The sequence below is a fragment of the Pseudorasbora parva genome, chromosome 18 (genome assembly GCF_024679245.1).
Source record: "Pseudorasbora parva isolate DD20220531a chromosome 18, ASM2467924v1, whole genome shotgun sequence".
Taxonomy (NCBI): Eukaryota; Metazoa; Chordata; class Actinopteri; order Cypriniformes; family Gobionidae; genus Pseudorasbora; species Pseudorasbora parva.
Window position 1 is genome coordinate 25661516 of NC_090189.1, and position 12998 is coordinate 25674513.

At 38.5% G+C, this 12998-nt stretch overlaps 1 protein-coding gene across 1 annotated transcript; it reads left to right on the forward strand.

Annotated features, from left to right (window-relative positions):
• Positions 1–1085: 1085 nt before the first annotated feature.
• Positions 1086–6313, forward strand: timd4 (T cell immunoglobulin and mucin domain containing 4). Its single transcript, XM_067423797.1, has 7 exons — positions 1086–1253; positions 2113–2451; positions 2537–2602; positions 3491–3582; positions 5632–5743; positions 5858–5891; positions 5975–6313. Exons 1-7 carry the CDS (start codon positions 1196–1198, stop codon positions 6054–6056), a joined length of 783 nt encoding a protein of 260 aa, XP_067279898.1. The 5' UTR covers positions 1086–1195; the 3' UTR covers positions 6057–6313.
• The last annotated feature ends 6685 nt before the right edge of the window (positions 6314–12998 follow it).

The following is a 12998-nucleotide window of genomic DNA, read 5'->3' on the forward strand; positions in this document are numbered from 1 at the left end:
AACAAGGATTTAAACATGGCGGGAAAGAGTAAAGTAGATTTTTGCGCTACCTAAGTACACTTCCAAAATTCAGATTAGGAACATTTTGGATTCCTTTATGAAGCATTACTTTAAAACTATGTAAATTAAGACTTAGTAAAATATGTGTGTGTGTGTGTGTGGGGGGGGGGGGGGATTGGGAGGAGGGAGTCAATTTAATTTAATCAAAAGAATAACAAACACAACTACAAACCAAGTATACTTGGGATACTTAATTATGCTTTTTAAGTATGCCTATATCTCTATCAAAAGATTGAGTAGGCCTACAAGTATAGGTCAAATACTTAAACTGGTTTCACAGACAGGGCTTAGACTAAACTAGGATTAGGCCTTACTTTATTTAGGGCATTTAAGTAACTTTTATAAGCGTGCCCTAGAAAAAAAAAAATGGCTGGTGTGAGACAAAACAATCCCGCTGACATATTTTAAGAATATATATTATGACAGTTGTTTTTTGTTAAAACAGCTCACACATACATTTTAGTCCAGAACTAGTTTAAGCCTTGTCTGTGAAACCGGAGATTAGACTTTTCTGTCAATTTAGTGTATATTTATGAGAAGTATTTAAAAGTAAACCGAAAGTTGTATACTTTCTTATTTTTAGTTAAAAAGAAGTATAGGCTACTAATAGTACTCTTAAATAAACATATTTTTCGTAAAGGGGAGCTATCTAGTTGCAACATCACAAAATCATTATACAATTTAAGTACTACCTGAACAGTCTTCTAGCTGTTCCAGCTCTCACTCATAGTGTTCATGTTTGTTCAATAATTCAGACAATTCATAGTCTGATGAAGAATTCGCTAGTTTATTTAATCAGCCAGCTGTGACTGCATGAACACTGTTTACCAACAATAGCAAACACATGTGCCACCATGGACATGGCGTGTGCTGTGTGCAGGCCCACCGACTCATTCATGGAGCCTGTTTACAGGCACATAAGATATTCAGATAAAACTCAATCACACAATTGCCCTATTCTTTGCTGCATGACTCCACCTCTAGATGAGGACTGCAGATGGGTCAGTGCCCCTGTCCTTCTTGGAGATGTCACAGGCGCAGAGCTGGAGAACACAGTCACTCTTTCACATGTCCTCCTCTGCATATCCCCAGTGCCGCCCAGCACAAGGCAGTGTCGCCTGAACAGCACACTGGAATGGCTGCTCCTCCCTGGTTATCAGTCCTTCGCTGGATCCTCCTCCTTACAATTTCAGGCAAGAAACGCACTATAAAATTAAAAATTATGTAAGGTGTAAAAAATTATGTGTTGTGAGAGATTTACCTTATAATGATGAATTAATGATCTAAAATAACTGAAAACACACTGAAAAAAAATATTGAAAGTAAGAATATCGAAAAACTTTAGCCAAGGTAAACATACAAAATAGCATGAGATATGAAGATAATCGTACATTTATTTTTATAACCTCAAGAAATTTTTTGACAAATTACTGCAAAACAAAATAACAAAAACTTATGAAATAACGTGAGAAGTGCTGGTATGCAGGAAAAACGGTACGCTACAGATTAAAATATAGTAGAAAAAACCTAAATTGTGAAACAAAATAATGTGATGTGATTTCGAACGAAATCAGGTCAAAATGAATTTCGTTTGGAGTTTGTTTTGGGAGTTTGAAACAGTTGAAACGGAACTTTCCAGAAAGTTTGCTACGGCTGGCAAACACTTTTGTACAACCATTGGTCCATGGCGATTATGTAATAGGTAGGTATGCGCGGAGGTTCTTCCTTCTTTCACATAGAAAAGTTTCATTTCTCAGTCCGTTGAGATCAGATGTCCGTGAGTAAAAATATGAACACACTGGAGAGTGGATTTATAGTAGAAAATGAAGTTTTCCTTCTGATGAAATGAGACACTGACGCTGTTTTTCATATTTAATAAGGTAAAGCTTCTTGATGTTAAGCAATCTATTGTATAACGTGCTATATAAATTAACATGATGTGACTTCAAATATTGTGGACAATGGAGGGGCCTTGAAAAACCAAGATCAACTGCACTAATACAACGTATCCACATTTGTATCTAAAGAAATGTTCATTTTTGTGCCATGCAGCTGAGAGGTGCCCTGTGTTGGCGTTTCAAGTGACGGAGGGCAGCACGGTGATTTTGTCATGTCATTACTCAGTGAAACACCACGGCCTCAGCCATGTCTGCTGGGGACGGGATTGTGGAACATTCTGGTGCAACGACATCATTGTACAAACAGATGAGTATGGTGTCATCTCCAAAGTCTCAGACAGGTACAGGCTTATTGGAGACGTTTTGTCAGGACAAATGGACCTCGGGATCCAAAGAATACAGAAGGCGGACAGTGGGCCGTACTGCTGTAGAGTGGACATAGAAGGATATTTCAATGATAAGAAGGTGTCCTACACTTTGACGGTCATGAAAGGCAAGTAATACAGGTGCTTTAAAATTGGACAACTTTTGGAGAGCTTCATATTTGAATAAATGTTCATGTGTGTTCATTTCTGAAGCCCCAACGACTGTGCCTCCAACAACCACCACCCCGATTACTACAGAACCACAGGACACACAGACAGGTAAGGGGCATTTTTAATGCAAGACACTACAGATGAACATGGTAGATATATAAATATTTTGTATTAAAAGTACGTCAAATCTTGTGTAAATATGATGCATTATGTAGTTAAATATGCACTCATTTGCATAAATCTCCAGAACAGATACATGAACATTAGATGAAGCCAAGATCAAAATTTGTTGGCATATTAAAGGTTTTGACAGGTGATTTTGGATATATTTTTAAATCACTTCATAAATTATAAAATACTGTCAACAACTAGAAAAAAATGTCACCCTATTTTTCAGAATCAATGGTTATAAAAATCACGATGAAGAAACCCCTCTGTAAAAACCTAAAGAATATAGATAAGAACAAAATTATAAAGTTTGATGTATGTAAGTGCAAATGAATGGAGGTTTCTTGTGCAGAGCAAGAGAAAAAAATCATTTTGAGAAAATGGCCTTTAAAGATATGTATTGCCATTAAATTTTACAGATGAAAATAGATCATAATATGTAATTGAACATACACTTAAATATCTATTTTAGATGCTTTCTTTCTATTAGTCTGAAAGAAGTCATAGAGGTAAAATAGCACAAAATATTAAAATTGGCCAGTGCAAAGCCTTTGACTTGCCTTAAAAAATTATTTCTGCAGATTGCTCTTAACAGTTTTATACTTGATTTGCACAGTAAGTGTCATGCAAGTTTTTCCTTAGACAAACCACAATATATGATGAATCACTAGTTGCATTTCAGTCCTTATATCTAGCAACAGTTTAGTAGAGACCACATAGTGCAGCAACTCAAATGTCACAGACCCTTGTGGGTAGAGATTGTGTGTGTCTCACGCATCAGCATTAGCTGCAAAAGCAATTTCCTTTCTTTCACTCTGAATTTCATAGTGTCATCACTGTCAGATCAGTCCAGAGGAGCAGATTCATCATTACCTGACATTTCCTGGCAGAATGTCACTCATTTGCATTCTGGGGCTATGGTGAGTTACTGGTGCTCAAACACAGTATATGAAACATGGACATTATTATTATGGTACTCTATCTATTAATCTATCAATTTTTTCTCCCCAATAATTTTATTCAGAAACGATACATTAAATCGACAGTAAAGACATTTGTTGCTATAATGGTGCGCAAAAGAGACTTTGATTAATAAATCAACAGTTAAAAGTCAGTAGATTGCAGGAGAATAAACCCAACCACATGGGGGGCGGGGGGTTGCTTGTATGAGGTGTATGAGGGGCTGGCAAATGTCAGGAAACAAGAGGAGATGGTGGTAGGAGAAACCAGGGGGAGGAGCCAGAAGCAAGTGTAGCCATGCAGGGGAGTGAGGAGCCATGGTGGAGTCTTGGTTGACAACACAGACCCAGATGGAGCTGAAGATCCGATGAGCTGCTGCAACATTGATGGCTCTGGAGGCTGAGGCGCAACCGCAACGACAATGACTGAGGCATAGCCAGTGGGACTGAGGTGGAGCAGGAAGGAATGTGGAGCCAGACCGAGCAGAAGGGATGGAGAGACAGATAACAGCGGACAGCTCAGAAGCCTGTGGAGCTGAAAGAGTGACATCTGACCAAGGCACAGCCAAATGGACGAGGGAGCCTGGCCAGACTCTTCATTACCCCTTTTCCACCAAGGCAGTGCTGGTGCTGGTTTGGAGCCAGAGCCTAGTTTCAAAATGGTTCTTTGTCTTTCCAGACCCAAAGCACCAGCTCTGAACCAGGAAAAGTGGTTCTTAAGTAGCACCAAAACATTGTTGGTCTAGAAGTAAGAACCGCTTGCATCAGGGGCTGGGGGCGGGTTACCAACCAACAAGACAATTACCGTGACCAACAAGACAAACACAAACTTGAGATCCACCATTTTTGCAATAGCAGCTAATCGAGCTAATAACTGCTCGACTGTAATCTCTGTATATACAAATTATGGCGGGCTGCACAAATGTGTTAGATTCATTGTGTTTTGATGCCGATGTAGGATTGTAAAGCAATGGGCATCAATAGTAACACAACATTCGCCATTGTTGATGAAAGGCTTGTTCAAGATGCATCGGTGCTGTGCAGACCGTATGTGTGTGTCGCCGTATGACATCAAAGTACAATGAAAGGATACAAACTTATGCTTTTGAATTGCTCATGCTGTATTTTGATATGATACGCTGATCTGTCTGTGCAGCACCGTTGCATCTTGAACAAGCCTGGTGTGTTTGTTTTTCCCGCTGAATTGCTAGCATTGCCGAGAAAGATGAGACGCATACAGTGACGGAATACCTGGCTCTGTGGTGGCTCTCTATCCTGTGGAAAGACAAACCAGTTCTAAGGCTCGTCGGTCGACCAACTCAGAACTGGCACTACTGGCTCTGAACTATAGCACCCGGTTCATTCTTGTGCAAAAAGGATACATGTGGCTCAAGTTCAGGGGGGATGGCTTGCTCAGTCCTCTTAGCTGGCTTATGAATTGTGGCAGGCTCAGGCTCACTATCTGTGGTAGGCTCTGGCATTCTCCCCATCCAGTGTGTAGGGGCAGTGGTGGGCTTGTGATGTCGTCCACAGGGCTAATGGTGAATGCCAATCTGTTATTCACCAGCACCCACTCCACAAACACGGCGGATTACCCCTGAGGACTAACACCATGCAGGCATGCAGTGGTTTCTGCATTCAAGCTGGTCAAATAAAAGGTGTGGAGAGCTGTCCTGAAAATCTGTTTAGCACAGCAGTTGTGGAATTCTCGTGTGTGGTCCTCAAGAGATGGCTGCTCTTACTCCAGTCAGAGAAGCTGGACAGCTAGTATGTCCATAACTACTCAATTTGTGGGTCTGGTATTCTGTAACAGTGGTGGCTACGATGATGCGCAGAATGAAGTAAATAAAACAAACAAGTCTTTAATTAATAAATCCATAATGGAAAACTCAGTAGATTACAGGAGAACAAACACAACCACAAGTAATTGTCAATACCAGACAGGGAACAGAGGAAAATTTGAACATTTTACTTAACATGATGAAACCCTTCTGACATTGTGATTTAAAGATGGAAGAGCCGATCTCTCGAATCACACTTCAGATAAACATCCCGGTGCTGTCTCTGTCTCTCAGTCTGCTACTGCTCCTCTTGGGTGCACTGGCCCTTCTGACCTTCAAACGTATGTATAGCTATGAATCTACTGGACATTTGTTAAAGAATATTTCTATGAATTAGTTAAGTTGTGATGTACATATATTCTAAACTAAAAGGAAATATGTATTTTCTGATTCAGGTGGCCTTTATGGGAAGGCATTTGACAGGGGGTGGTAAGTACATGTGATTCACTTTGAGAATACTATAATGCTCTTTGAAATGCAGTGTAATCCCCATGATGTGTTTTGAACCTCAGTTTCTCAAAGGAGCCCAGACACATTATATATGAAATACGCACAAGAAGACCAGTGGAGGAGAACATCTACACCCTGGAATAGGAAACAAATACCACCTGATTCTCGTCATTAGTCATACACAGACATTCACACATTCTGCCAGTCTTTAATATTATTCAGTTTTTGATTTGAGAAAGAGATTGTTCACTCACAAATGAGTGGAACTGGTGATGTCACATCCAGAAAATGTGTATTTTGTACGTACCGGTAGATAATGACAACTTTTATTTTTGTGTGAAATATCCCTTTAAGTATGAAAACTATTTCATTTAAAAAAATAAATACATTTGGAATATTTACTATTGATTTTTTTTTATTTGTTTGTTGTTGTTGTCACATTGGACTTAAACTTACTGACTTTGCTCACATAGGGTATAACAACTTCCTCTTCAAAAATGTTTTTTAATCTCTTTTTAAAATATATTTTCAATCTCTTTTTATGGAGGGTGGGGGTTGGGGGCTTGATGGTTTGACATTGTTACTGTGGTGAAAAAATATTTATAAATCTCTCAATATGCTATGTAATTGCCATATTTTGGATTAATTATTTTTATCAGCTGGTTTTCTTTCAATTAGGACAGGTATTTATTTTAATAACTATAGACCTAATTGGTCTAAGCTTGTGTACCTCGGTGTTTTTATTTATTTAATTTTTTTAGGTGAATCAGCATAAGCTCAGATCACTAAGGCCTATGATCAGTCGAAAAGAAAAAGAAATACAAACACTGTAAAGGAATCAAGTAGGCAAAAAGATTGAACCCACTATGGAGATAATATAATTGAGAGATAACCGCACCCTGAGGATTGTGAAACAAAACTCATTAAAAAATGTGGGGGAGATTCACAAAGAGTGGACTGCAGCTGGAGTCATTGCTTCAGGAACCACTACGTACAGACATATGCAAGACATAGGTTTAAGCTGTTACATTCCTTGTGTCAAGTCACTCTTGAACAACAGATTAGGGCTGTCAAAATTGCTGAAAAATTACGTTTAAATATTCCCTCTAAAAAACACGAATATTCAAACTATTTGAACATCTGGTTGCACATTTTGTCAATGACGTGCATTACGTCAATAACAGGACAAATTAATACAAAGAGACATAACTACTTGTATAGGTTGTACAATGTATTACTTACACAAAAACAAGTAAATTATCTAATGGCCAAGACCGCAGACATCTCTCTCTCTCTCTCTCTCTCTCTCTCTCTCTCTCTCTCTGCATAACAGTTTAAATGAACAAACTTTGAGTGCTGATCAAGAGTTTTGTGCAAGCAATTTAAGGTCGTAAGACTCGTGACTCGTCCAAATATAGCAGGCTTCATTCAGTGATTGAAACAAATATTATTAATATTAATTGAAGTTTTACAGCATATTCAACGCTCCGAGCTGTGCTGTGGAACTTTTCCTTGACATGAAACGGTAAATAATCACAGCAGTAAAAGCAGTGCATTTATCCTTTATTCATGCAATATCTCTTCAGTCAGAACAGTAACCTACACTTTAGTGTTTCTGTTTAATGTTAAATAAATGAGGCATGGTATGCTAACTGTATCTTATAGCTTGCATACAACTTTATCTCGCGGCTCAACAATTTTACCTCCTGCCGACCAAAATCCAAAGTACTTTGGACAACCGCACTGTGACATGCGGTTAAAAAGCCACCAGACATGGCTTTTTAGATTTTGGAGTTAAAATCGCTTTCTCTGCTGCAATTGAGTTGGGCTCTGCACTTTCTGCCATCTTCCATGCAAGACGTGTCAACTTGCAGCAGTGACAGTGCGACTCTTGTGACCTGTTCCAGTGTGACTCCTGTGACCTATCCCTGAACCCCCATGTGCGCACCCACTCGCAAAGCAGACAGCCACGCCTCTACTACGCGCAGCGTTTTTTCTTGTTTTTTTCCCATTATTTTATTCTAATATTAATTTTCACCTTTGAAATTCGTTTTTTTTTAAAACTATTCAAATATATATTCAAATTTAGAATATCCGTTGACAGCACAACAGACAGCGTCAGAAGCATCTTGTCTGGGTTAAAGACAAAACGACAGGACTGCTGCTTTTTGGTCCAAAGTAATGTTCTCTTATGAAAACAAATTGTTCCTTTCTTTGGAAATCAGGGTCCCAGAGTCTGGAGGAAGAGGAGAGGCAAAACTAATTCAGGCAAAAGGACGCCCCAACTATGTTTTGAGTGCTGTATACTCATACTTTTCATGTTCATACTTTTCAGATTTCTAAAAATCCTTATTGTATTGGTCTTAAAGAGGTCATATAATGCCATTTTTGTTTATGTTAATATGATTATTTAGTGTCTAAATTAAAATGTTGTAATATACTTTAATTAAAAATTCTCATTAGTACTGTAAGCAAACACTAATTTTACCTAGTCAAAAACAGCTCTGTCAAGCCATTTCAGTGCATGTGTATTAATCATGGGTGTCGCTAGGCCCTTTTTAGGGGGGCCCTAAACTTATGCCTCAACCCCCCTAAAAAATTTGTGATTAACCTTTAAAACATATGAAACTGGTGGCAGGCTTAGGCTTATTCCCGTATTTTAGTCTGTCTGTGTGTTGAGTTCTTCAATTCCGTGCCGCATCGGCACCTAGCGCACGTCAGAAGCAGAGGTGTGTGTGTGTGTGTAAATCTGAGCCTCATTGGTCTGCCACCGCTCCTCCCAGTCAAAATATTTGAGAAAACCAATCAAATCAAAGTAGGCGGGCTTTATGTTCACACAGAAACTGCTGAGGCCATGAGCGCGAATTTTAGCAGCGCAACTCGATAACGTAAAGTGAGAGAAATGTGCAGTTGAAATAAACATTTATGTTTTACAGCTGCTGCTTTCAGTTAGAAATGTTAAACAATAGGCAAGAATATTCAGGCAAATGAATAATAATTTGTCTAATTTAGTTATTTTGAGTTGAAAATGCTATGATTCATAATGTAGCCTAGCCTAATTAACAAACAAGAAATATTAACACAGCCATTTTCATCAGATTAGGCATTGATAATCAATCTGTATATATTGTAAATTAATAAAATTCCATTTGTTACCTTCATTAACCAGTATTGGTCATATTAGTAATGAATGTGTTTATATGCCTAGTGAATTAATTTAATAAACTTAAACTTTAATAAACAGTAAATTAACATGTCTAAGAAAATTATTCATAAATATGAAACATATATATCAGTATGTTAATATGTAAACCATATTTTTACTTTCTTCACTGACGAAAATGGAAAAACTAGTCTATCAGTCAAAGCTCAGCGTTATGAGGGAAAAAGACAGGGCAAGATGCAAGAGAAAAAGAGAGATGTGGAGATAAGAAAGACAAATAATACTGTGAAATGGTTTTCAAGCTGTTGTTGTAAAAAAAAATTGGCCTTCAAAACATCTTAAAATGCATCATAGAATTCAAATTTTCTTGGAGGACCATGCCCCTGGACCCCCATTATATTTGGGATCTTGGTGATTATAAACCTGCCAACATTATTGGGTATGATTAATGCATGTCTGCTACAATATGGCCATGCAATAAGGTATTAATATTAGCTTTATACGTAATAATTAACAGCCAATATCCTATGGTTATGCATGTTAGTAAGCGCAATTTGGACCCTAAACTAAAGTGTGATTTTTTTCTCTCCATAGGCTACCCCCAGTGGGGGGTAAGCCCCCCTTAAATGAAAATCCTAAAAACGCCCCTGTCTTTAATGCTAATGAGCTTTGCCCACTCCGCCCCTCTGTTCGGTGGGGCGATTTGACACGTGGGCGCATTGCCTTCTCAACAGAGGAGGGGAAAGAATGGCTACGTGAGTCTCTGAGGACACATCTGTGCAACTGTATGAATTTATATATAACCCATCTACAAAAGTAAGCTTAGTGTAGTGTTACCACATCAGTGTTGGGGGTAACGAGTTACAAAGTAACGAATTACAGTAACGATATTACTTTTTTTGCATAACAAAGTAAAGTAAACCATTACACTAAAAATATCGGTAACTACACTACTTTACTAGACTATAGGAATGCGCTTTTGTGCGTTACCCAAGTCGTGTTTTCCTGTGTGTGAAGTTTTGATCTGTTTACGTGCTTCATGCATGCGCTGCGTGTGTGCTTGCCTGAGCACCGTTGCCATAGAGATCGATTTGAGTGACGTAGCTCCTGTTGCGAGGAGAGAGGGAGACGGGGACAGTGGCGATCTTCACATTACTTTCACTTTAGATAAACATTTTCACTTTTCTACTGTCCAGTGATAATTTGGAAAGAAGACAGAATGTAAAGCCCCGTTTCCACCAAAATTACCCGGAACAATTTGTACCAGGAACATTTTTACAGGAACTTTTCTCCCCCACAGACCTGCAACTGTCTGCGTTTCGACTGCGATCTAAAGTTCCGAGAAGATTAGGCAAATTAGTCCAGTGATGTACTACGCGCGACTGCTCCTCCAAGTCAGTGATGGACAGCAATCATTTTTGCGTGTAGCGATTGAAAGATTTAGTGGACTGTTTACATGAGACGTTATCTAAACCGATCTGGTGTTTACATGTGATGACTTTCAATCGCAATCATTTTGTCACATGCAGTTTGTCTGCCGCATCAAAAATGTCAACGCTGTTTTCTCCAGCAGCTGGAATGTGTGAACTGTAGCCATAGCAACTCTTAACAGCCACCAGGACTAATACAGTAGTATATAATAAGCTATTTATTTGTTGTAAAGTGTAATAAACATCTCAGAAAAAAAAAAAACTTCTGTCAGAAGCAGTTATTATTCCAACATTATCTTCATAGCTTACGAAATAAAAAGTTTAGAAAAATCTCAGAAAAATTAACTTTCCTCTCTTGTCAACATGAGCGCGGCGCGCGCTGTCACGTCATGGAAGGACGCACACTTAAAAGTAATCGGTCAGGTCGTTTACATGGTGAAAAATAGACTGTAAAAAAATGAATAACGAGTATGGAAGAGATTCAAGTTGTGCTGCTTTTGCTGGTTATGTATAGGTTTACTAAAGAGGTAATTAACGACGACAGAAAAGAGCACTAAAATGGAGATTCAGCAGCATGCAGCATATTCAGAAAGCTTGTAAAGCTAGATTTAAAATGACAATGTATATTATTATCAGCTATTACGGACATTGCACGTGAGATGGCTAGCATGTTCAGCGCCCAAGTCCCGCCCTCGAAAGTTCCTGAACTTTGAAAAAGTACTAACTCATGAGCAGGGCCGTTTGGAGGGGGAAATATTTACCCGGAACTTCATTTAGACCCTGGTTCCTGCGGTCTAAACACACCGAGTACCACCCAAAGTTCCTGGTTCCTGGGTAAAGTTTCTGTGGTGGAAACGTGGCTTAACCTTACATGTTAATATAGCAATGAATGCAACCTTAATTGCGTGGAGAGGGGCAACTAAATGCGACAATGCAGGATGTTTTTTTTTTATTCCATTGCACTACTTTTCTTTCATTTTTAAAGTAAACATTACCAGACTGTTTGACTGTTGCGCTTGCATCTCTTCCATAAGTTTGCATAGTATCGTGCATGATGCGGCTTAGGCGCTCAAGATAAAGTTAAATTGCATAACGCATTTTAACCGCAAAACCGCGTTTTTTGCTTTTATTTAAACAGTCAGCTTGCCTCATATATTCAGTTTACTGCATCAACAACAAGCCAAAGAGGGCGTTTCAACTGAACTAGGCGTTGCATTTTAAACACTTCTACGTTATTTTCTAGCTCTGTCCATGTAATAAATGCACGTTCTTAAATTAGCGAGTTTTCAACTTTATCTTAAATAATTGGCCTTAAATCACATTTATTCTCTCTCTTAAACACAAAGTGACCTTTTTTATATTTTTCATTGACCTTTTTGTGTGTGTGTGTGTGTGTGTGTGTGTGTGTGTGTGTGTGTGTGTGTGTGTGTGTGTGTGTGTGTGTGTGTGTGTGTGTGTGTGTGTGTGCTATGGATCTAATAAAGAGCTGGTTTTATTTTCAGGAGAAGAGTTGTTCTCATGTTTCCCAAAGCCTGTGTTTTGAAACTTGTGTGTTGTCATTTTAAAATGACCCCATTATAGCCTCCTTTATCCTGTTGTTTGTGGATTTTACATGAGGTATATTTTTTTGTGCAGACAGGGAAATTGTTATTTCATATGGTTTTACATGAAATTTTGCAAGCATTTATACAATAAACACTGCTGACAGACAGGCTAAGTGATGATAGGGCTATGATGTCTGTCCATGTAGGCCTACTCTAATTAAAAAACGGGAAAGTAATAAGTAGTGAGGTTAATTTTAAAATGCAGTAACTAGTAAAGTAATCTCATTACAATTTACAGAAGTAACTAGTAACTAATTACTTTTTTTGAGTAACTACCCCAACACTGTACCACATCCATGTTAACTTTATCACCAGCGTACATAGTTTGTAATAACACAATAATCATAACGTGTTGTTCATTGTAAACGTGGGATTATGAATTATATTGAGAACGTCATAGAAAGCATGTCATAATATAACTTACCCTGTAAACTTTAGCCGCATTCATCGTGAAGGGTGCAAGCGTTTCAAACTACACTCACTTCTTCTGGAGGTGCAGCAGGAACACGAATAGCTGTTACCTTTCCTTTTTTTAGGAGCAGCTTTTTAGCCAAACTGGAAATGTTATTAATTGTGCAGTCCTACGTGGAAGCATTTCAAACTACACTCACTTTTTCTGGAGGTGCAGCAGGAACACGAATAGCTGGTACTGATCCTTTTTTTTTTCTTCAGGAGAGGTTCTTAGCCAAACCTGTTTTATACTGACCCTCGTTTATAAAGCAGTCTGGTGAGAAATGCTTTGCAGTTCGCGCAATCATAAAAGCATTGACGTTGTTCGGGGGGAATATTCCCTTTCAAAACACAACTTAGCCACTGCGTCTTCAGTGTTTCGGATTTAGGAACATCAAAATGACTGCTGTGTTCGTTATTACACCCAAGAACAGAAAAC